The following is a 24606-nucleotide window of genomic DNA, read 5'->3' as shown; positions in this document are numbered from 1 at the left end:
AAGGAAGAAGGGAATGTTGATGGGGGTTAGATGAAGGATGGGAGGAGGCTCATATGCTATAAATGCTTTGTAATAGTTAGTTGCTAGGTGGGAAATAAAAAACTAAACTGACTTTAGATGCACCAAGAGAGTCTGGTTAACTAAAGTATGTTATGAAATAGAGTTTGAATAGTTGCCTGCTAATTACTGCATATATTTGTGCTGAGCTGGGTAGGTCTACAATATTTCTCTTCAGTATATCAGCCTTCCCGATCCCATCGATGTTGGCTGAAATTATTCCTAACATGTTCCAAAGAATGGGAGGGTGGCTTTGGCAGAACAGTGGAAGTTCACCAGTGCACACTGGTAGTAAACTGTATAGCATTAGCTGCACAGCCTATTTTCTTTGAACTCATTGTTATTTAATGTACTGTTTCCAGTCCATAAACATAAAAAGTCTGTGTTTAATTAGTAAATTAGCATCACTACTGCGTTATTTCAGTGAGGTGACAGCCCTCAGCAACCAAAATAAATAGTTCTACAAACCACGTACTGCTGTACTTTGTCGCATCATTGTCCAATACCAACCACACAGCAAGTTATGATGATCTGGAATGCCCTGCCTCAAGGTTGGTGGAAGCAGATTCAATAGTAACTTTCCAAAGAGAATTGGATATATACCTGAAAATGAAGAATTTGCAGGGCTAGACTGAAAAAGTGGGCTGAATGGCTAGCCCTTTCAAACAGGCACGATGGGCCTTATAAGCACTAGAAAATGTTTAGGGGCTCAATTGTAATCCCAGTTGAAAAAAACCTTTTTGTACACATCACCATGGATTTGCAGTTAAATTCATAGCTTTTGCTAAAATATTAAGAGTGCATTTTATATGCTGAATTTGTGCTGGGCTCCTGACTAGAATCAGGCAACTCAACTTACCAAAAAAAAACACATCCACACATAGAATCCTGTCTGTAGAACACAAGGAAAAGAGAAAAAAATGCTTATTATTCGACCTAGCTCAAAATAAACAGAGGGAGCCTCAGTGGCTACCCATCCAGGTTTGATCCAGACTGTCTGGTTTCAGAGGAGTACACCCAATAGTTTTCAGCATAAGATTTTTAATCTTGGCTTTAAAAAAAACTCTATGATCAACAATGTTTTTAACATGAATCCTAAGACCTGTCCACTGTCTCATTCCACCGTCTATTGTTCTTCATAAGACAAAAAATGGCAATACTATAGTCTCATCAACTTGAAAAAAAAAATCACAAGATAAACTTGGAAGAGGATTGCCACAGACCAACTTGGAACATTCATCTAAAAAAATGTACAGGATGCCTATCACTCAAACTTCATTTTTGCATTCACTGTTTCTTAAACCAACCTAAGATTTTTGCCGCCACTGATGCTCCTTTCCACATGTTGATCACTCTGTAAAGGACAGCTTTCTGTAGTCAGTCCCATTTGTCTGTCATTAATTTAAACCTATGTCTTTTGTTCTGCGCTCATGATTTAATTTGTAACAAAAAGTAAATTCCAGATTTACCGTTACCATTTCTCTCGTCTATACCTTCATCAGGTCCCCTCCTCACACAGAAATGCCCATATTTCTCTAATATTTCCTCATAAGGCAGTGATCACCAGCTTTGACATTTCTCTGTACCACCTCCTCGGCTTGAATGGCTCTCTTGTGCACTGGTGGACAAAAGTGGACACTGTACTCAAGGCACAGTCTGATCCAACAACTGTGCAGTTTGAGCATAATATGTCAACTTGCACTCTAATGATTTAAAAAACATAGCTCTATGCGGATGTTTGCTTTGTTCATGTGGCTCCATAATGATTAGTCCTGCTTGAAACAACAACCATAATCGCACAAAATAAATAGGATATTAAATAAGGAGCGTTTGCGACATTAGGAGAATTGGCTGGGAAGAATAATTCAACAGCATTGTATAAATGAACTGCTCATATACTTCCTTAATGATCTGTCATTACAACAACTCCACAAATAAAGTTGTCTATTTCAAATCTTCTGCTGAGAAGCGGAATCAAAGCTGAGAAAGCTTAACAGCGCTATTTAATCTCTGGGGAAGTTTGTGATATGTAGACTCAGAATGGAGCAGGTTTGATGGGCCAAATGATCTTTGCTCACTGTAGACATTTTTATGTAAAGTAGAGCTTAGTCACCTTTCCCCAGCCATTTTTCTCAAGTCATCTCTAATTACATTTTTCATTAATAAATTAAATAAATATCATATACTGAAAAAGTTGACTAGGTTTTAAACAATTCCTTCTGAATATTAAACACAAATAGATACTGATCAAGCAGCTTGCTTGTCGGTGTTCCTAGCCACAGGGCTTGTGAACTCCCTCCACCACTGGTGCACTGTGGCTGCAGTATGTACAATTGACAGGACGTAGCAATTACCAAGTTTACTTCAACAGAACCCCTCTCCCCTGTGAACTCTATCACAGAGAAGGGCAAGAGCAGCAATGTTGTGGAGATAAATCATCTTCAAATTCCCCTCCAGGTGACATACAGTGATAACTTAGGCATATAGCAGTGTTGCTTCATCAGCACTGTCTCAAAATCCTAGAATTCCCTCCCTAACACCATTGTGAGAGCACTATCACCACAGTATGGCAACAAATCAAGAAGGGCCCATCACCACCTTTTCAGAGCAATTAGGGATAGGCAATAAACACACTCTTGCCAGTGTCATCCACATCCCAAGAAAAAAAAAACCTGTAGACTCACATCTGGACCCTGCGGAGACTCTTTCACTCGGGGGGACTGTTGAGAAAGAGGAGAAAAACAGTAAATTATTAAATTATTAAAGTAGTTATCAATTCAACACAATCAAGTTAATTATAAAATATGATGGAGATACAAAGATAAAAGAAAAATAGCCACTGGTATTAGGTTAACTAAGTGATGTCAACATTTTATCTTAGAAGGGATTAAATGACACAGGACTCAAAGGCTTATACCTGTATTATTAACATATCTTTCTCTTTCATATGCTGTTCATTTCCAGCTGATTGTAAAACGGCTTAGGGTTTCTCCACCTTGGCCCTTTCTGTATGAGTTAAAAGTACTTTGATGCGTAACCTACTTTCTGCTTTGTTCTGACTCCGCATTCATCCTTACTTTGACTGCTGACTGTTCCTTCCCCCAAATATGATGGGTTTTTTTTCAGACTGAACTGATGCATTTGCCCATTCTGCCTTCCTTTCTTTGCTTCCTCCCTCCTTTTGCCTTTTCATATGAATTAATTTCCACCACTTTTCTGGCAATCTGCCCTTATCCCTCTCCTTGTGTAGGACTCTTGCATCTTGCTTCTCAAACTTCGTGCCAGAGAGCAGTCTGGCCAGGTCCTATTCTTCGGCTGTGAATGGCATTGAGCAATCATCAGGCCCCTTGGTTAGACTTAAGCAATCTTCACTACTCCTCTTCTACACTGCACATTTACTGGCCAGTTAGTCTGACCTCAGCTGTGTGACTCGGGTGAGTTGGCAGAGGCTCAAACCTAGGCACAAGAAACGTGTGCTGTGACTTCTAAGGCATTAGAAAAGGTGCAAAAAAAAAATCACATAGATAATACTGGAAGGAAAGAGGAGTAAAATATCTCAAAGATCTCTGCAGTGGAAGGACCAGAAGCAAAGCAGAACTGGAGGATTGTTGAATGCAGGATGGGGCATGAGAAGATTGCTGTGGTAACGTGAAGCTAAGATGGTTTTCCTACCGCCCTCTTCCCCCTTTTATTCTCACTCTCCGAGTAAAGAAGCTTCTCCTGAATTTCCTATTGTATTTGTTAGTGACGGTCATATATATGACCTCTAGTTTTGGACTTCCCCACAACTGAAAACATTTGCTCACATGTAACACTTGTAACACATGTAACGCCTATGTAACACTTCAAGAATTTTAAAGACCTCTATTAGGTCACCTCCCAACTTTCTCTTTTCTAGAGAGAAGTGCTCCAGCCTGTTTAGCTTTTCCTGATGGGCATGTCTTCTCAGTTCTGGTATTACCCATGATATTTTTGCACCTTTTCTAATGCCTCAGAAGTCACTCAGGACACATTTCTTGTGCCTAGGTTTGAGCCTCTGCCAACTCACCCTGCACGACAGAAGCCCCAAATTTTCCACATGCCTTGTGCGCTTTAATTTTTATTAAGAGTTCCTGGTTTCAGGTTTAACTGACAAAATGCCCCTTGGACAGAGCTTTTTGAAGTCTGTGCTTATTTCAGTAATACTGACAAAGCACCAAAAATTACAGGAGACCAAACATAACAAAATGTCCTTACCATGTGCTTTCCACAAGTCTGTTTTAAATTCAATTTAACCCTTTAAGTTACTCAGTATGACCTATATGTGACTCCAATCTCACACCAATGAGGTTGCCTCTGAAGTGACCCAACAAGCCACTCAGTTGCATCATACTGTTAGAATATCACACGAACTGCAGCCATTAAAGGAGAAAGCTCACAACCACCTTGGGTGCTCACTGTAGCTCAACATGGTAGCATTCTCACCTCTCAGTCAGAAAGTTGTGGGTTCAAGTTCCACTGCTGATACTTCATCACAAAATTGTGGCTGACACTCCAATGCAGTAATGAGGGAGTGCTGCACTGTCAGATGTTAAATCAAATCCCTGCCGGTTCTGTCATTATAAACGTAAAATATCCCATGGCGTTATGAGGAGCAATGGCATGGGAATTTTCCCTAGTGTCCCAGCCATTTATTCCTCCACTAATATTACTAAAACAGATTATCTGGTTATTTTCACGTTGTTTATGAGACCTTGTTGTGCACAAATTGTTTGTTTGATACCCTTACATAATAAAAATCTGCTGATATCCATATTGAAAATTTCAATTGTACCAACATCCAGTCTTATTGGAGAAGAGAGTTCCACATTTCACTTCCTTTGGTGTGATAAAGATCCTCCTGATTTTTAACTCCAATTTTAAGATTACATACCGTTGTTCTGGATTCCACTACCAGAGGAAATAGCTTCTTTGTATTTATTTTATCTGATCCATTTATAATTTCAATCACCTCAATTAGATCATCCCTCAACCATCTAAACTCAAAGGAATATAACCAGTATTTATGTAATCTGGGATCCAAATTTAACTTCTTGTTTTGGTAAAAAACACACACAAACACATCTTCAGTTAAACTACCAAACAACCTCAAGCAATTGCTCTACAATTAGTTTAGTTTAGAGATACAGCACTGAAACAGGCCCTTCAGCCCAACAAGTCTGTGCCGATCATCAACCACCCATTTATACTAATCCTACACTAATCCCATATTTCTACCACATCCCCACTTGTCCCTATATTTCCCTACCACCTACCTATACTAGTGGCAATTTATAATGGCCAATTAACCTATCAACCAGCAAGTCTTTGGCATGTGGGAGGAAATCGGAGCACCCGGAGGAAACCCACGCAGACACAGGGAGAACTTGCAAACTCCACACAGGCAGTACCCAGAATTGAACCTGGGTCGCTGGAGCTGTGAGGCTGCGGTGCTAACCACTGCGCCACTGTGCCGCCCCGACTCCTTTACTGAGCAGAGATTAAATAGTCTTACCGTTTTGGCTCCGAATGTAAACACGGTTCAAAAATGTATTTAGAACATAGAAATACACTACCACGTACCCGACTTCTTAGCAAATTAGCTATTGAGATCGCTCTCAAATCTGACTGCCCCTTTCCCTGCCATTTTGTTCTGAAAAGAAAAAACTTAATATATGTGCACTCCCCACCTAGGAAAAGTTTAACCTTTTGGGAGAGACCTTCCATCAGAACAATCCAAATGATAAAGTTTACACCCAAAAGGTGAACGTATCTTTTCTGTTTCAGATGCACTAGATCTGTTGTCCATTTCTGCTTTGATTTCATACGGACAACAATTTGCATTTATATCGCATCTCGAACAGAAGAAAACATCCAAAGGGCACAGAAGATTCTATTCTAAGAGCAGGGGGTTCTTCCCATGTCCTAACAAACATTCCTTCCTCAACACCACCAAAAACAAGATTACCTGGTCATTTGATCATTTATATAGGTCCGATGTCCAAAATCCAGCACCCTCGGGACCAAGACTGTGCCGGATTCCTAATTTTCCTGGATTTTGGACACTAAACTGTCAAGATTAAGCTTCTCTAATCTTGGCTCTGAGTTCATCCCTTTTGTACTTGGGAATCATTCTTGTTGCTGCTCACTCCTCCAAAGCGTAAGCTTCTCTTTTGAAGTGTGTTAATCAGAACCGCACACAGTGGAAGTCTGACCAGGACATTACACAGCCTCAGCATAATCTCCAGAAACTTGTACTGTAGTGTGCTAGCTATGTAATCGTTTTAGTTTTAGTCTTGCTTTAGTTCCTCTTCATATCAACCCTTTACATACTCTATGAAGAGTTTAAAAATAAGAATTTATCTGAGCAAAATGGGTTTCGATTATTTTCAAAAATGTCCAGTTTTTGGATGGCCAGATTTTGGACATCCAACCTGTAGTTTATAGAACTAATATGCAAATTGAGTGCCATGTTTGTCGACATGGGTAATTTCAATTGGAAAGTAATCCATTGGTTGTAAGCTGCTGAGAGACATGATATTAATGGAAGCTCTTTCTTTGCCACAGCATAATTTATTCAACTCAGCTCTCCACATTGACAACTTCCAAGAAAGCATCCACTTCCCTATTTTAAAGGAATTAAAATACAAATCAATACTGAATTAATACTGAAGTAATTGTGCGAACCTCTGCTCAACTCAGTGCTCTGCGACAGAGTACTTAACTTGTTAAGTGTGGGAATTCAGTGCAATGAGGGAGAAGGTACTGTTCTGGTCTTTTACAGTTCAAGCAGTGATCTACGAGAGGGTGCTGGAGACAGAGAGATCAGAGGGCTGAAGCCCAGAGACATTAATTAGGTGAGTAGGTAGGTAATTTTGGTTGTTTTAAGTTTTTTTCCCCCCTTTCTAAACTGGGGCAGTAGTTTAAACTGGTACTGGGGATTGTATTAAATTTGTAGCTGAACTAGTTTAACTACATAATATAACTATAAATTATCAGTGATATTTCTATACTTGAAACCTAATTAGTTAAATAAAACACAGTCCAGATGGCAGGGCAGCTGATGTGTTGCAGCTGGAGCATGTGGGAGCTGCTGGACACCAGTGCAATCCACTGCAACCACATCGGCAGGAAGTATCTGCAGCTCGAAGAACCTTGGCTCAGAGTTGATGAGCTGGAGTCAGAGACTCGGACACTGCAATACAACAGGGAGGGGAAAAGTTACCTGGACACTTGTTCCAGGAGGCAGTCAGACCCCTTAGCCTAGGTACTTCAGATTTGGTCTGTTCTCAGGGATAGGAGGGTATGACTATAAGTGAGGCAGGTATGGGGATCCAGAAAGCAGCAATGGAGGACCCTCAGCCCTTGCCAACAGGTTTGAGGTTCTTGCAGGTTGTGTGGATGAGAGCAGGGACTGTAGGGATGATGAGCAAACTGACCACAGCACTGTGGTGCAGGGGGCCACTCAAGTGGGGGTGAGTAAAAAGGCATGTAATAGTAGTAGTAAAGGACAGTAGAGTTAGGGGGATACATACTGTTCTCTGCAGCCGAGAGCGCAAGTTCTGAAGGCTGGGTTGCCTGCTCGGTGCCAGGGTCAAGGACACTTCTTCAGGGCTAGAATGGGAGCGGAAGGATCCAGCTGGTGTGGTCCATGTGGGTACAACGACATAGGTAGTACTAAGAAAGAGGTTCTGCTGAGGGAGTATGAGCAGCTAGGGACTTAATTAAAAAGCACAACGGCAAAGCAAATAATCTTTGGATTACTACCCGAGCTATGAGCAAATTGGCTTAGGGCCACTAAGATTAATGTTGAATACGTGCCTCAAAGATTGTATGGGAGAAATGGGTTTTGATTTATGGGGCACTGGCACCAGTACTGGGGAAAGAGGGAGCTGTACCGCTGGGACGGCCTTCACCTGAACAGTGCTGGGACCAGTGTCCTGGCAAATCATATAACGAGGGTTGTGGGGTACATAGAACATAGAATAGTACAGCACAGTACAGGCCCTTCGGCCCACGATGTTGTGCCGACCCTTTAACCTACTCTAAGATCAAACTACCAACATACCCTTCATTCTACTATCATCCATGTACCTATCCAAGAGTCGCTTAAATGTCCCTAATGTATCTGCTTCTACTACCACCGCTGGCAGTGCATTCCACGTACCCACCACTCACTGTGTAAAGAACCTACCTCTGACATCTCCCCTAAACCTTCGGGGGGGGCCTTTAAACTAAGGTGGGAGGGTTCAGGTGAGGGGAAATTTAGAGAGCTGAAGAGAAAGGACAAAGCAATAGTGCAGGGCAGATACGGGTAATGATAACCAGAGTGTGACAGGAAGGGACAGAGCATACAAACACAAGAGTGGAGCAGCAAATGAAATGGCAAAAAGACAAAATTAAAGGCTCTTTATCTGAATGCATGCAGCATTCTTAACAAGATGGATCAATTAATAGCACAAATAAAAATAAATGGGTATAATACGATAGCCATTACAGAGACGTGAACAAGTATTTTACACCTGCCTTTAATTTCGAAGACACAAAAAGCATTCCAAGAATAGCAGAAAATCAAGAGGTAAAAGGGAAGGAGGAACTTAAAACAATCACTATTAGAGAAAAACTACTAGGAAAACTAAAGGGACTAAAGACGGACAAGTCCCTTGGACCTGATGGCCTGCACCCTAGGGTTTTAAAAGAAGTGGCTGCAGAGTGGATGCATTGGTTGTAATCTTTCAAAATTCTCCCAATTCTGGAAAGGTCCCCGCAGCTTGGAAAACTGCAAATGTAACACCTCTATTCAAGAAAGCAAAGGGGGGTGGGGTGGGGGGGTGGGGTAGGAAAGAGGAGAAACAGAAAGCAGGAAACTATAGGCAAGTTAGCCTAACATCCACCATCAGGAAAATGCTCGAATCCATTATTAAGGAAGCATAGCAGGACATTTAGAAAATCATAATGCAATCAGGCAGAGACAACATGGTTTTATGAAAGGGAAATAATATGACAAATCTATTAGATTTCTTTGAGGGTGCAACAAGCAGGGTGGATAAAGGGGAACCAGTAGTGTATTTGGATTTCCAAAAGGCATTCAATAAGGTACTGCATAAAAGGTTACTACACAAGGTAAGAGCTCATGCTGTTGGGGGCAAAATATTAGTATTGTTAGACTTACACGAAGTGTGACGATGAAAAAATAAAGACTCAAACTGAAGCATTAATAATAATTTCGACTACTTTTTAAAAAAATGGACAATGTTGCAAAAGATGGCCACATGTGCATTCGAACATTGCAACACTGTTTAGAACAAAGGATACCTAACCAGGTTGAGAAATGTCAATTACACCTATCCTGAATTGAATGGGTTCTACTGAAACAAAGAAGGCATAAAGTGGAAACGTCATAACCAGATTATTCTCATCCTGAGCCACTGTGAGATCACCATGGGTTTGGGGAGGGGGTGGTGACAGACAGACGGAGAGGGCAAGAAGAGAGAGAGAGCGCGCGCGAGGCAAGAAGAGAGAGCGCGCGCGAGGCAAGAAGAGAGAGCGCGCGCGAGGCAAGAAGAGAGAGCGCGCGCGAGGCAAGAAGAGAGAGCGCGCGCGAGGCAAGAAGAGAGAGCGCGCGCGAGGCAAGAAGAGAGAGCGCGCGCGAGGCAAGAAGAGAGAGCGCGCGCGAGGCAAGAAGAGAGAGCGCGCGCGAGGCAAGAAGAGAGAGCGCGCGCGAGGCAAGAAGAGAGAGCGCGCGCGAGGCAAGAAGAGAGAGCGCGCGCGAGGCAAGAAGAGAGAGCGCGCGCGAGGCAAGAAGAGAGAGCGCGCGCGAGGCAAGAAGAGAGAGCGCGCGCGAGGCAAGAAGAGAGAGCGCGCGCGAGGCAAGAAGAGAGCGCGCGCGCGAGGCAAGAAGAGAGCGCGCGCGCGAGGCAAGAAGAGAGCGCGCGCGCGAGGCAAGAAGAGAGAGCGCGCGCGCGAGGCAAGAAGAGAGAGCGCGCGCGCGAGGCAAGAAGAGAGAGCGCGCGCGCGAGGCAAGAAGAGAGAGCGCGCGCGCGAGGCAAGAAGAGAGAGCGCGCGCGCGAGGCAAGAAGAGAGAGCGCGCGCGCGAGGCAAGAAGAGAGAGCGCGCGCGCGAGGCAAGAAGAGAGAGCGCGCGCGCGAGGCAAGAAGAGAGAGCGCGCGCGCGAGGCAAGAAGAGAGAGCGCGCGCGCGAGGCAAGAAGAGAGAGCGCGCGCGCGAGGCAAGAAGAGAGAGCGCGCGCGCGAGGCAAGAAGAGAGAGCGCGCGCGCGAGGCAAGAAGAGAGAGCGCGCGCGCGAGGCAAGAAGAGAGAGCGCGCGCGCGAGGCAAGAAGAGAGAGCGCGCGCGCGAGGCAAGAAGAGAGAGCGCGCGCGCGAGGCAAGAAGAGAGAGCGCGCGCGCGCGGCAAGAAGAGAGCGCGCGCGCGCGGCAAGAAGAGAGCGCGCGCGCGAGGCAAGAAGAGAGCGCGCGCGCGAGAGGCAAGAAGAGAGCGCGCGCGCGAGGCAAGAAGAGAGCGCGCGCGCGCGCGAGGCAAGAAGAGAGCGCGCGCGCGCGCGAGGCAAGAAGAGAGCGCGCGCGCGCGCGAGGCAAGAAGAGAGCGCGCGCGCGCGCGAGGCAAGAAGAGAGCGCGCGCGCGCGAGGCAAGAAGAGAGCGCGCGCGCGCGAGGCAAGAAGAGAGCGCGCGCGCGCGAGGCAAGAAGAGAGCGCGCGCGCGCGAGGCAAGAAGAGAGCGCGCGCGCGCGAGGCAAGAAGAGAGCGCGCGCGCGCGAGGCAAGAAGAGAGCGCGCGCGCGCGAGGCAAGAAGAGAGCGCGCGCGCGCGAGGCAAGAAGAGAGCGCGCGCGCGCGAGGCAAGAGGAGAGCGGGGCAGCGAGAGAGACCCTGCTTTATTTGCTTAAAAGTTATTACATTTCTAACCGTTGCCAATTCTGATGAACGGTCACTGACCTGAAATGTTAACTCTGCTTCTCTCTTCACAGATGCTGCCAGACTTGCTGAGTATTTCCAGCATCTGCAGTATTTTGCTTTTATAACAAAAAATACTTGCTGTGGTCAGGAGGGAGTTGAACAGTGGGAACCACCCACACTCCTCACCATGTGGCTGTAACCGCATGGATAGGGGATTGGCTAACTAACAGGAAACAGAGAGTCGGGATAAATGGGGCATTTTCAGGCTGGCAAACTGTAACTAGCGGAGTGCCACAGAAATCAGTGCTGGGACCTCAACTATTTATGATCTATGTTAATAATCGGATGAAGAGACCAAATTGTAGCCAAATTTGCTGACGATGCAAAGTAGGAAAGCAAGTTGTGGCGAGGACACAAAGTGTCTACAGAGATTATAAATAAAGTGAGCGGGGAAAAAAACTTGTCAGAAAGGGTAGTGGGAAAACGTAAGGTTGTCTACTTTGGTGGGAAGAATAGGAAAGTAGAATATTACTTACATGGAAAGAGACTACAGAATGCTGCAGTACAGAGGGATCTGGGTATCCTTGTACATGAAACACACAGTTGGCATGCAGGTGCAACAAGCAATTAGGAAGGCAAATGGAATGTTGGCCTTTATTGCAAGGGGGATGGAGTATAAAAGTAGGGAAATCTTGCTGCAACTGTACAGGGCTTTGATGAGACTGCACCTAGAATACGGTGTACAGTTTGGCCTTGTTACTTAAGGATACTTGCATTGGAAGCAGATCAGAGAAGGTTCATTAGGCTGATTCCTGGGATGAAGGGGCTGTCTTATGAGGAAAGGGTGAGCAAATTGGACCTATACGCATTGGAGTTTAAAAGAATGAGAGGTATAATTGAAACATAAGCAAGACTGTGATGTATTTGTAATGTCACTGGATGAGTAATCCAGAGACCCAGAATAATACACTGGGGACATTGGTTCAAATCCCACCACGGCAGCTGGTGGAATTTAAATTTAATTAATAAATTCAATAATGAATGAAAATCTGGAATTGAAAGCTAATCTGCAATGCCAATTATGAAATTACTATCAACTGTCGTAAAAACCCATCTGGTTCACTAATGTCCTTTCGTGAAGGAAATCTGCTGTCCTTACCTAGTCTGGCCTACATGTGACTCCAGACCCACTGCAATGTGGTTGACTCTTAATTGCCCTCTGAAATAGCCTAGAGGGCCTTTCAGTTGTACAAAACCACTACACAAAAGTTGAAAAGCAATAAAACTGGACGGATCACCCGGCATTGACCCAAGTACCGGAAACGACAATGGCAAATGCAGCCCTTTCGACACTGCAAAGTCCTCCTTACTAACATATGGGGGCTTGGGCCAAAATTGGGAGAACTGCCCGACAGACTAGTCAAGCCACAGCCTGACATAGACATACACACAAAAACATACCTTACAATGTCCCAGACACCCACATCTTTGTTTTAAATTTGTTCATGGGATGTGGGCGTTGCTGGCTAGGCCAGCGTTTATTGCCCGTCCCTAATTGCCATTGAAAAGGTGGTGAGCTGCCACCTTGAACCGCTGCAGTCCATGTGGGGTAGGTACACCAACAATGCTCTTAGGAATGGAGTCCCAGCAACAGTGAAGGAACAGTGATATAGTTCCAAGTCAGGATGGTGTGTGGCTTGGAGGGGAACTTGCAGGTGATGGCATTCCCATGCATCTGCTGTCCTTGTCTTTCTAAGTGGTAGAGGTTGCGGGTTTGGAAGGTGCTGTCTACGGAGCCTTGGTGAGTTGTTGCAGTGCATCTTGTAGATGGTACACACTGCTGCCACTATGCGTCAGTCGTGGAGGGAGTGCCAATTAAATGGGCTGCTTTGTCCTGGATGTTGTCAGGCAAACCCCCCACCTGCCAAGACCGAGGCACACATGATTTTGCCACATGAACATTAAAACGTAAAACTGAAAGCCCCTGACTGGAAAGACATTTGCTTAGTAACCGACAGAGTTGGAACAAAGGGACCCAGTTGTTGCTTCCCTAATATACAGAAGAAGCAGTCAGACCAGCTTTGGTCACATGACTGACTAACTGTTAGAGGTTTTGAATTTGAACTTCCAGAGATTTTCGAACTGAGAGAAAGCTGTGTGTTGCTGGTTGGAACAGAACTTCCTCTCCAGTCCTGCCTGCCTCCATCTCCTTCCCATGAAACTGAATCTTGTGAAAATACATGAACCTCAAAGAAAGAAAATTCTCCTCCGTGAACAGGTTTAAGAAGAACACTGGGCCCGTACGAACAGCAAGACTACCTACAATCAAGTGAGCTCGAGCACAGTAAACAAGAAACTCTTCTGATATTGCCTCAAACCCCTCTCTACTATATTTTCCTCTCCCTTTTTCTGTCCCTATTTGCATGTGTATATCACGTGTGCATGCTAGCGTGGGTGCTTCGTATATCCGTAGGCATCAACTGTATTAGGGTTTAATTCTAAGTTTTAATAAATTTCACTTTTCTCCTTTAAACCTGAGAAAACCTGGTGTGTTGGTTTCTTTGCCTTATAATTGGAAAGCTATAAACAAGGATTCATAAAATGGGGAGCTCAAAACACTGTTTAAAAACTAAACCCTGTTACAATAAGACCAGGTGAAGATAGTAACAGACCCCTAAACACCTTTCGCACCTGATCGTAACAATGGTGTCGAGCTTCTTGGGGTTACCATTGACCAGAAACTGAACTGGAGCAACCACGTAAATACTGCGGCTACAAGAGCAGGTCAGAGGCTGGGAATTTTGCAACAGGTAACCCACCTCCTGTCTCCCCAACGCCTGTCCACCATCTACAAGGCACAAGTCAGGAGTGTGATGGAATACTCTCCACTTGCCTGGATGAGTACAGCTCCACCACCACTTAGGAAGCTCGACATCATCCAGGACAAAGCAGTCTGCTTGATCGGTTCCCCATCCACCACCTTAAAAACATTCACTCCCTCCACCACCGGTACACAGTAGCAGCAGTGTGCACCATATACAAGATGCACTGCAGCAACTGGCCAAGCCTCCTTCGACAGCACCTTCCAAACCCGCGACCTCTACCTCCTAGAAGGACAAGGGCAGCAGATGCATGGGAACACCACCACCTGCAAGTTCCTGCCCAAGTCATCCATCCTCCTGACTTGGAACTATATTGCTATTCCTTCACTGCCGCTGGGCCAAAAACCTGGAACTCCCTTCCTAACAACACTGTGGGCACACCTACACCAGATGGACTGCAGCGGTTCAAGGTGGCGGCTCACCACCACCTTCTCAAGGGCAATTAGCGATGGGCAACAAAATGCTGGCCTTGCCAGTGATGCGTTAACCCCATGAAAGAATTAAAAAGGATCCTGAGGGATCTGCTGTGCAACTTTAACATTACAGATTACCAGTGCTCATCAATTATTTGCACAACCATTTTTGTGCGGGTTGGCAAATCATCAGCATCACTTGCTCTTCCAATGCACTTTTTCCTGAGAGGGGCAATAGAACACTTTTCCCTTTGAGGCATCCAGCAGCAAGTACTCCCAGAGCAGATACAACATGCATAGAGGCACAATTAAATGTCCCCTATTCTGCCTTAACTTTAGATAGGTGATCTTTGCAGAACTAGTCCTGTAATGGGTGAGTGAGTTACTCAACTTTGTGCAGTATTGAGACAATTTTGTCGTCTTTGTGACCTTGCCTAATAGGAGCTACACTGATGCAGCCCAAAATCAAGTCATGTAGGCTCATTGTAGACAGCTGGCAGATTTTTGACCTCTAACTTTACAAAGCATTTTGCAATCAGATGCCACATATTCAATGACATCAGTGGTAATCAGCAGAGAAGAATGGTCGTATACTGTTAAAAATACTGGAGGAAGAATGGAAACATAACAGGTGGAAGTCTCCAATCCTCTCATTACACTACAGCCTGAAACAGGATGGTTCCACTGAATACAAAAACAAATCAAAAGAGGGGTTTGCTGATGAATGCCCTTCAGCCCATTTAATCACATCTATACAGAATACAAACCATAACATCTTGACATCAAAGGCAGATTTTTTTTCTACTGTATGCAACCCTACGCTGACTGCCCATTTGGAGTGAAATGCTTTCATCATGGTTTTTAAATAGTCAATTATTTAGATGCATTTAACTCAAAAAAAATTAACAATGTGGTTAAATAAGTTTCCCATCGGTCTCGCTCATTTTGAGCAATAAATTTCAGTCGTAACATTTATTCCCAGGTAGCTATAACGACGCAAAATGCTGGTCCTATTTTTGTAGGTGATGTTTGGGCAAGTTTGTAAATCCCATTTACAATAATGCAGATAATTCATTTGACAGGAGACTACAGCAAGCCTCAGAGTCTCAGAAACGTACAGCTGTGTTATGGTATCCACAGTATAGAAAACATGACAAGCAGCTGACATAATCTAGGTTTTAACGGTAAATCAAATGCAAGTTTGTTCTTAATTTTTCAACATTTATACCAACAGATTTAAAAACAAGATTTTTGCATGTGGAGATGTGAATGCAGGATATCCAATAGTGCAAACTCCACCCTGCACAGCATGAGATAGCTAAGGAGGGATTCTAGTAGCATGTGTGTACATATGAGTGTGGTTGGGGTCGGGGGCGGGAGGAGAGAGGGTTGGATATTTCATCCTTTTAGTATCCATTCTTTGTTAACCCTGCAGACAAAAGGCAGGTAGGCACCTTTGACAATAGTGCTTTGATATTAGTCCCCAGGAGCAGGGGAGTGCCCTGAAGAGGACTCTTAAAACAAATCACTTTCTCCCTTGATGTATGAAGTGCTAGATTTCGACTTGCTCCCTTTCCATGACATTACTGGCTAGGTTGGTAGTTGTCTATGTATAAATCAGTGCCTTCTAAACGGTCAAGCTCCATATTGGGGCCCCAATGTGCAACAGCACTTTTACAGACTGGTTATCTTTACTAAGTCACTTTGTATGATGGTGATACAAAGACCAAACACTCATCAACCTAGGCCTGGCCACTCTCCACTGGCTCACTACCTCTTACCATACTGACTTTAAAATGCTTACCCTTGTTGTGAAGTTCCTCCATAATCATTCCTTTCCAGTTCTGAAACTTTCTCCATTCTCACTGTTACTGTGCATTTCCCTTTGTTCCACCATAGAACCTTCAGTCACCACAACCCTACAATGGGGAATTCTCCTTTTAAAGCTCTTTCTCTAATTCTCTTGCCTCCAACAAAAGTCTCCTCAAAATAGATCTTTGCCAATGCTGAAGACTATCGGCTCTAACTTTTCCCCAACTCCCTGCTTGGAACCCACTGCCACTCACAGGGATAAAAATGTTTTGCTGTGAGCACTTACTATATGAATATAAGCTGCTGTTCTAATTGCACAGTATTTGGAGGTATTTAGCCACAAAGGCCAGGAAAAGTCCCAACTTTGATCTATGGTTGGTGTCAACTTAGGTCATCTCAACCATGGCAACAGTGAGGACATTACAACTATTAAACCACTTCTGGCTGCTACTCAGTGATCCTTGAAAAGTGGAGAAAAAAAGTGTATAGAGGGTCATGAATCTTTGGAATTCTCTATGCCAGAGAGTTGTGCAGGCTGAGTCTTTGAATATATTCAAGGCTGAGATAGACAATTTTTTTTTGAACTATAGGAGAATCAAGGTTATGGGGAATAGGCAGAAAAGTAGAGTTGAGGCCAAGGTCTTGAGCCTTGATCTTATTGAGTGGCGGAGAAGGCTCAAGGGGCTGTATGGCCGACGCCTGCTCCTATTTATGTTACGTATGTGGAAGTGAGAGCGTATGAGTGTGAGAGCATGAGTGCATCTGCGCACAGTTCATCTATAAAATGTATTACTCATTTGCTGCCAGAACACATACCATGAGAGAACATGACTTTTGAAATGACTAAAGAGTTTCCATGAAAGATAGGCTTTCAAATGTTTATGGAGTTTGTCCTGCTGGATATACAATACCACAGGCAAAATTTATTGCAGCCAATCCTTCAAGTTAGTAACTGTACACGAGTGCAAAACACAGGTGATTTAGCAAGTATATGCTACATAGTATGAATATAATGGACAAAAATAGGATTTGGGGAAAGAGAAGTGAACAGGAAAGAGTGTAAAAGGAGATGATCACAAAGACCATGCGCACAAAAAATGAGCAAGTTAGCAATTTCTTACAAAAAATGCACTAATAGGGTCAAATGCAAGAGGTAGCATCTTAATATAGTTACAGCTTCCAAGGAAGAGAAGGTTAAAAAGTGATTTGATTGAAATTTTCAAGATTTTAAGGGCAACAGATAGTTTTTCTCTATCCACCCTATTTCCACTATTTAGGGAGTGTAAGACTAGGTGGCAAAGTCAAAAATTAGAGCCAGACCTTTCAGGAGTGAAATTAGCAAATACTGCTACACACAAAGGGTGGTAGAAGTTTGGAACTCTCTTTTGCAAATGGCAACTGATGCTGGATCAATTGTTAATTTTAAAACTTGATTGACAGATTTTTGTTAGCCGACAGTATTGAGGGATATGGGGTAAAGGTGGATATATGGAGTTAGGTCACAGATCAGCCATGATCTCAGTGAATAGAACAGGCTCGAGGGGTTAAATGGCCTACTCCTAGTCCTAATACAAGGATTTAAGTTCCTTCCTTAAATTTTTTATGGCTTCAAATTGCTGCCCTTTCTCTTGTATCTCTCCTTTTATCAAAAACTTGCAATTATGCAGCACCATTAATATAGAAAAAAGGTCCTAAGTTTCTTCATAGAAGCATTCAGACAAAAATTGACACTGAGCCTAAAGAATATGAGGGTGGGTGACCAAGACTATGGCTAAATAGATCTCAAGGAAGTGACTGAGGCAGAGAGACAGAGCAGTTCAGGGAGGGTATTTGAGTGCTTAGGGCCTATACCACTGAACGTGCAACTTCCAATGGTGAGGGAGAGGGAGTGAAGGAGGCACAGTAGACCAGAGTGGGAGAAATGCAGAGTTCATGGAAGATTGTAGGGCTGGACAAGGCTACATAGCAAGGCTGTGAAGGGCTTTGACTATGAGGATGAAAATTTTAAAAATCAAGGGGTTAGTGAACCAGGGACAGGTCAGCAAGAATGGAGGTGATGAATAGTAGGACGGTGTTGGTTAGGATTTGGGCAGTAGAGTCTAAATGACCTCAAGGAGTTTGGAATTTGGAAATCCAGCCAGGAGAGCACTGGAATAGATGCGTCTGGAAGAAGCAAAAGAATATTCAAATGTTTCAGCAGCAGGGAGACAACGGATGTTGTGGAGCTGGAAGTAGGTGGTCTTTGTGATCGAGAGCTTATGGGGCCGGAAGCTCAGTTCAGGGTAAAATAGGGTGCAGAGTTTGCCAACAGTTTGGTTCAGTCTGAGATAATGGCCAGCCAGGGGATGGAAGTGGAGCCAAGGGCAGGAACTAAAAATAGCTTTGGTCTTCCAATATTTATTTGAGGGCAACAGCAGCTCTTCCAGGACTGTATACCTGACAGTCTGATAGAGATATGGAGGGGTTGAGAGTTGATGAAGTAGAACTGTGTGTGGTCACCCCGATCTCATTAATAGATAAGAAATGGGGAGAGGGGGGAGGCAAAGATCAATCCTTGGGGGTGGGGGGGTCTCAAGGTAAATATGCAATATTCCAGTGTTTTAACTTGACACCTAAAGCAGGGCAATGAACCAACAATCCTGAGATAATGGTCCCAATTTTTAAAAAAATTGAATTGTCTGGGACTCATTTTTGCAATTCATGAGTTAGGAACTAAAAATAACATGGCTAGCAAACAAGTACTGGAGTAGAAACATTTCAGAGAACAGAAAACTATAGCTTTTTCATGAAACTTATATACTTTCATCAAGTTTGGTGAGATTCTCTTCTAGTCCCCACCCTTTCCAATTGAGTACTTCCACTTTCCTGGATAAAGTGAGTAGTAGAAGCATTTATATTGCTGGTCTTCCTGGGCTTATAAAGACCTACCCGCAACTGAGAGACTGCAGCCTTCCCTTCTTCACTCTCTTCATCCAATTCATCATCACTCCATTCCCAGCCGCCATCTTCTGTTTTGTGTAGGCGACCACTTGAGCCTGGAACCCTTCGCACCTGATCAGTACAAACAAAAAGGTCAGTCACAGGAACAGTTAAGATCTCATCCCCTCAATTTGGGAACAAGTTGACCCATGTCGTATCTTTGATTATTTTGTTTTTAATAGCAGAGGTAGGCATGAGAATTTTGCTTAAAACATCACTGTTGAAGTTTTGTTTAATGTTTGGTTCCTTCCTCCCAAAACTTGTTAGAGATTTTACCAGGATCCCATTGGTTGCCAGCCAGACATGTCCTCAATGATAGCTATTGGGATGGCCCAGGTATTACCTGATGAGCTAACAAGGAACTTAGTAAACTCGAAGAGAGGGACTAAGAGCACATATAGAAGCATACAAAGAAAGGATTTGCATTTATAAGATGCTTTTGATGGCCAAGTGTTTTACAGCCAGTGAAGTTCTTTTGAAGCATAGTGTTACGACCGACTGCTCAAGACAAAGCCCCCAATCAAAATATATGATTCTGACTGTGGTGGGGGAAACACACTGTTGATTCAGTCCCGTCCCTCCACAGATCACCTAAACATATTTTTAATGTTTCCAAATTCAAGAAAGACCCAGCCAAATTGTACCATTTATTAACCCCTGAATGAGGCTAATCAAACTAGGTGTCTTCAGATCAATAAATTAACTGTTTAAATAGAAAAACTAAATTCTTAAACACTACCAAGATAAACATTTAAAAACAGAAAAATTAGTGTCCTGCATATTTACGCTCCTGCCGAAGTGAAATCTTCCAATGTGGAACAGTCCAAGGTTGCTTGAAGTCCCAGCAGCCATCAGATGGGGAAAAAAAAGGTTCTTCAACAGTAGAACAGTCCATAGTCTAATTCAGCAGTTGAATTGATGCTCTTCTTTTCCAGCAATGAATTTCAGCAATTACAGTTCAGCTGTTAAAGGAATTGATTATTTTCTTTTAAGAAATTAATCTGGCTTGACATCAGAATTCTGAGAGTATAATCAGTAGGGTTTAGATAAACTGAGAGACAGCTCTCATTTCCTTCAGTATATGCTGGTCTGTCAAAAGTCAGTTTTTCCAGCTAGTTTCAAACTTCAATCAGCAACAATGTATCTCATGTCCTTGGTCCTGAGTGGTCGTATCCTACGGCAACGAGAATGCATATTTGAAGCTGGCTGTATCCTATGGCAACGAGAATACATTCTTTGATCGAGTCTCTGGAGCTTGCTGCCTTAAAGCTGTACTGATCCTGTTACAGCCTTAAAAGGCACACTGCATACTTCCTGGAAAAAAAAACTACAGGATCATAACACCTCTGCCCCTGGCGGAATGAAACACCATTCCTGAAATGAGTTTCATTACAATGTGTAAAAAATACAATTTGAAAAAAAAGCTAACATTTTTTCGCACATTTACAGATATACAGTTTCTCTAAAATGGTAAGATTACAGCAACAAGTCCAACCAGAACATTTTCTGCTTTAAATTTGCAAATAGGCTGTCCCAATTAACCCATTTCAAATTTCCAAGGATTGTCTTCCAGTTGTTTCGTGTTTTCCTTCCAAGTGTCCCTATCGTCCATCACCTCAGCCAGGTGAATTGCACATCTAGGAACACTGACCACCACTGGGTTCACTATTTGCTGAGAAGTTTGTTGGGTACCCCTTGACACTGGAAAACCCTGTCCGATGTAACAGAAGCTAATGTTTCCTTACCCTGGGATGTCAAAGGAATTTGACAGTATCCCTCCAACACATCTGTCTCTAAAACACATGTTGTTGCCCACTCTGTCCATACAGTCATTTAAATAAGAATTTGGGTAGGAGTCTGCTTTCTTTACCACAGTGACTTTTCTAGAGTCCATGCAAGTTTGAGTTGACCCACCAGGTTTAGGCATCAAGACCATCTGCAAGTTTCAGCTGTCCTGACTAGGTTCAACTGAGCTGCCCTTCAGCATACATTGTACCTCTGCTTCCACTTCGGCCTGTCTGTCTGGACCTAAACGACAAGGATGTTGGTTTAAAGGAATGGTTCCCTCTATACCCACATCATGTGTTGCTAAGGTTGTACATCCTGGCTTATCCCTACAAACATTTTGAAATGTTGTGAAAACCCTGGTTAAGTTTTCACGCTGTTTTGTTTTAATTTTCTTAGCCATTTTTTATTTGCTAATCAGATAGCTGGAGATTCAATATGAGAATTTCCTAGACCTGCTTCTGCCTTTTCCTCACTACCCTTTTCCTTCTCAACAGTCCCGATTACCTGACTGGCTTATCCTCCTCCGTGTGGTAATATTGTTTCAGCATATTAATGTGACACAACTGGTTCTTCTTCTGGCCATCAGAGGTGTCAATCAAGTAATCAACCATACCCACTCTTCTGATCACTCTACATGGGCAACTGAACCGTGCTTTTAATGGTTCTCCCTGTAATGGATAATATGTCATCCCCTGGTTTTATGGTAGGTTGTGGTTTTCCCACCATTTGACAGGTATAGCATGTCCTACAAAATTGTCTCACATTCTTTGTAAGACCTGGCCAGTAACGATGTTTGCTTCTATGTGATTTGGTCTTCCGAATTCCCCTATATCTTGCAAAAGGAATGTCGTGCGCTAACCTTAATAATCCTGGTCGATATTTAGATGGTACCACTAGCTGTTCAACAGACTGTCCAGTCTTCGTCGCCAGGCCTACGAGGTGATCTCCATTTCCTCCTCAAAACCCTGTTTGCCATATAATAGCCTTCCAGAACTCCTTTCACCTCAGCTTCTGACAGAGCCATCTGCGCTATTTGATATATCTCTGCATCAGCTTGCTGTGCTGCAATGATAGACGATCTGCTAAACATTTCATTTGGATTACCTAAATCCCCAAATAATGTTTCAGATACTTGGCTATCTATTTTTGGTGCCCCTTTTACCTTCGACAATAGATCCTGCTTAGCCATTGCTTGGGTGACTACACATGCAGGAAATATTCCCAGAATGTTCCTGTAATTGTCCCGTTTCCTTAATTTCACTTGGTTCTTCTCTAACTATAGGAGAAACTGATACTTTTGATCCAGCCAAATCATTTCCTACAAGATCAATTCCCTTGACTGGTAAACTGTGGACAATACCTACAGTAACTATCCCAGATATTAAGTCACTCTCTAGGCGTACTTCATACAAAGGTACGGGTATACACTCCTCGCCAATTCTGTTAACTAAAACTTTAGCGTTCAAGGCGTTCTTTGGTGGAAACCTCACATCTCTCCCCAGCAAGGGTGCTTGGGTTGCTCCTGTATCCGAGTATAATGATAGGTTTTCCTGCCTCACTTACAGGATACACAGAGTTACTCTCCCCTTTAACAAAAAATTATAACTCAGGTATTTTATTCTTAACCTCTACACTCCTTTTAGTTTTAGTATCTGGTTTCACAGCTGTCGTTAAAGCTATGTCCTGGTCTGCTTTACTCTCAGTCAGAGTTTTTTCCTCTGAACTAACTTTGCGTACCCCAACAAGTCCTATGGGTTTACCTTGCAATCTCCACCACTCTGAATCAAGATGACCCGTTCTGTTGCAATGTTAATACTTTGGCTTGCAAACCTCACTCCTACCCTCAGAACCTTCCTTTCTGACCTGTGGTGGTGATCCTGGGGCATTCCCAGCTGTTCCTTCTTGTCCCCAACTACTTGCTTTCCTATCACTCTCCCACTTTCTATCCTTCTCAGGTTTATGGGGGCGACAGACAAAATAAGTTGGCTTATTCACAAGCTCAAAATCAGCAGCAATTTCTGCTGCTTGCCTAGCTTTCAAAACTTTCAGGTTATCGATGAGTTCTCACTACTGAAAGAATGGAGTTTTTAAACTCTTAAGAGAATCAATTCTCAAAGGTTCTCATATGTGGTTTCAATCTTTTATGCCCATATCCAACAGTCAAAATTCATTTGCTTCACCCTCTCAAATTCTAAATATGTCTGCCCAGCCAATCGCCATAGGTTCTTAAACCTCTAACGGTAAGCTTCAGGGACTAATTCATACACAGCGAGAATAGCCTTTTTTGCCATCTCAATCTGCAGAAGTCGATTCAGGAAGTGTGGCATAAGCTTCATGAGCTCTGCCTACCAACCTGCCCTGCATAAGCAGTGTCCAGCTTTCTTTTGGCCATTTCATCTGTTTGGCTATTTTTTCCAAAGGATATGAAAAATGCCTCTACGTCCCTTTCCTCAAATTTAGGAAGAGCTGTATAAGTTTAAACAACTTTTCGCTGTGTCCTGGGCTAAATTCAGATTCTTCCTGACCAGAATTTTCTCTGGATTTAAGACTACCCCTTTGTCTTAGTTCCATCTCTTAACTTAAACTCCCTCTCTTCTCTTTGAAGTTCAAGTTTTATTATTTCTAACTGAATCCTAGCCAATACCACTGCATCACTCTTGAACCTACTACTTTTTTGTCTCGTATTCCCTTTCTTGCTCCTCATATTCCCCTTCATCAGCATCATTATCATCATCTTATACTAATTCCAGTTGTTCGGCTATTATGTCAATCATCCCTGCTTTTTTGGCACCTAATTTAAATTCCAACCCCAATATCGCTGTCAATTCTTTTAATTTGATCTTAAAGTTATCAAGTCACTCAGGGAAACATTCTGCTTTCCCAAAAACTCTGCTGCAACCACTAATGCCATTACAATGGTATAGACTGTACCCAATTATACAAGAGACCTGGTTCTTTTAATTTCTTTGTAATTAGTGTTAGATTTAGATCCCAACAATCAAGTTTCCAATTGCTACAATCCCAAGAGCAATTAAATGATGCCAAACGCAAAACGCTATCATAAATATATCCCAGAGAAGAGTAGTTAAATGATTCCGAATGCCAGCCCTCCAAATTAGTCTGATTCTAATCCTAGACACGAGCCACCTAATATGATTCAATCTCGAGCTAGCCTCCAATTAATGTTACGACCAACCGCTCAAGACAGAGCCCCCAATCAAAATATATGATTCTGATTGTGGCGAGAGAAACGCACTGTTGATTCAGTCCCGTCCCTCCACAGATCACCTAAACATATTTTTAATGTTTCCAAATTCAAGAAAGACCCAGCCAAATTGTACCATTTATTAACCCCCGAATGAGGCTAACCAAATGAGGTGTCTTCAGAACAATAAATTAACTGTTTACTTAGAAAAACTAAATTCTTAAACAGTACCAAGATAAACAACATTTAAAATAGAAAAATTAGTGTCCTGCATATTTACGCTCCTGCCGAAGTGAAATCTTCCAATGTGGGACAGTCCAAGGTTGCTTGAAGTCCCAGCAGCCATCAGATGGGAAAAAAAAGGTTCTTCAACAGTAGAACAGTCTATAGTCTATTTCAGCAGTTGAATTGATGCTCTTCTTTTCCAACGATGAATTTCAGCAATTACAGTTCAGCAGTTAAAGGAATTGATTATTTTCTCAAGAAATTAATCTGGCTTGACATCAGAATTCTGAGAGTATAATCAATAGAGTTTAAATAA

General features: G+C 43.1%; 1 protein-coding gene across 1 annotated transcript in view; it reads right to left on the bottom strand.

The window, feature by feature from the left end:
* The window catches only part of oxsr1b (oxidative stress responsive kinase 1b), a 279002-nt gene that overhangs the window by 44141 nt on the left and 210255 nt on the right, over positions 1 to 24606 (bottom strand). The window contains exons 11-12 of the mRNA XM_068031431.1: positions 19022 to 19144; positions 2742 to 2777 (exon numbers count right to left, since the gene is read on the bottom strand). Coding sequence (XP_067887532.1) covers positions 2742 to 2777; positions 19022 to 19144 — 159 coding nt within the window. The remainder of the gene's footprint in view (positions 1 to 2741; positions 2778 to 19021; positions 19145 to 24606) is intronic.

This window comes from Heterodontus francisci, chromosome 5 (genome assembly GCF_036365525.1).
Source record: "Heterodontus francisci isolate sHetFra1 chromosome 5, sHetFra1.hap1, whole genome shotgun sequence".
NCBI lineage: Eukaryota > Metazoa > Chordata > Chondrichthyes > Heterodontiformes > Heterodontidae > Heterodontus > Heterodontus francisci.
This window is presented reverse-complemented; position numbering and strand designations above follow the sequence as displayed.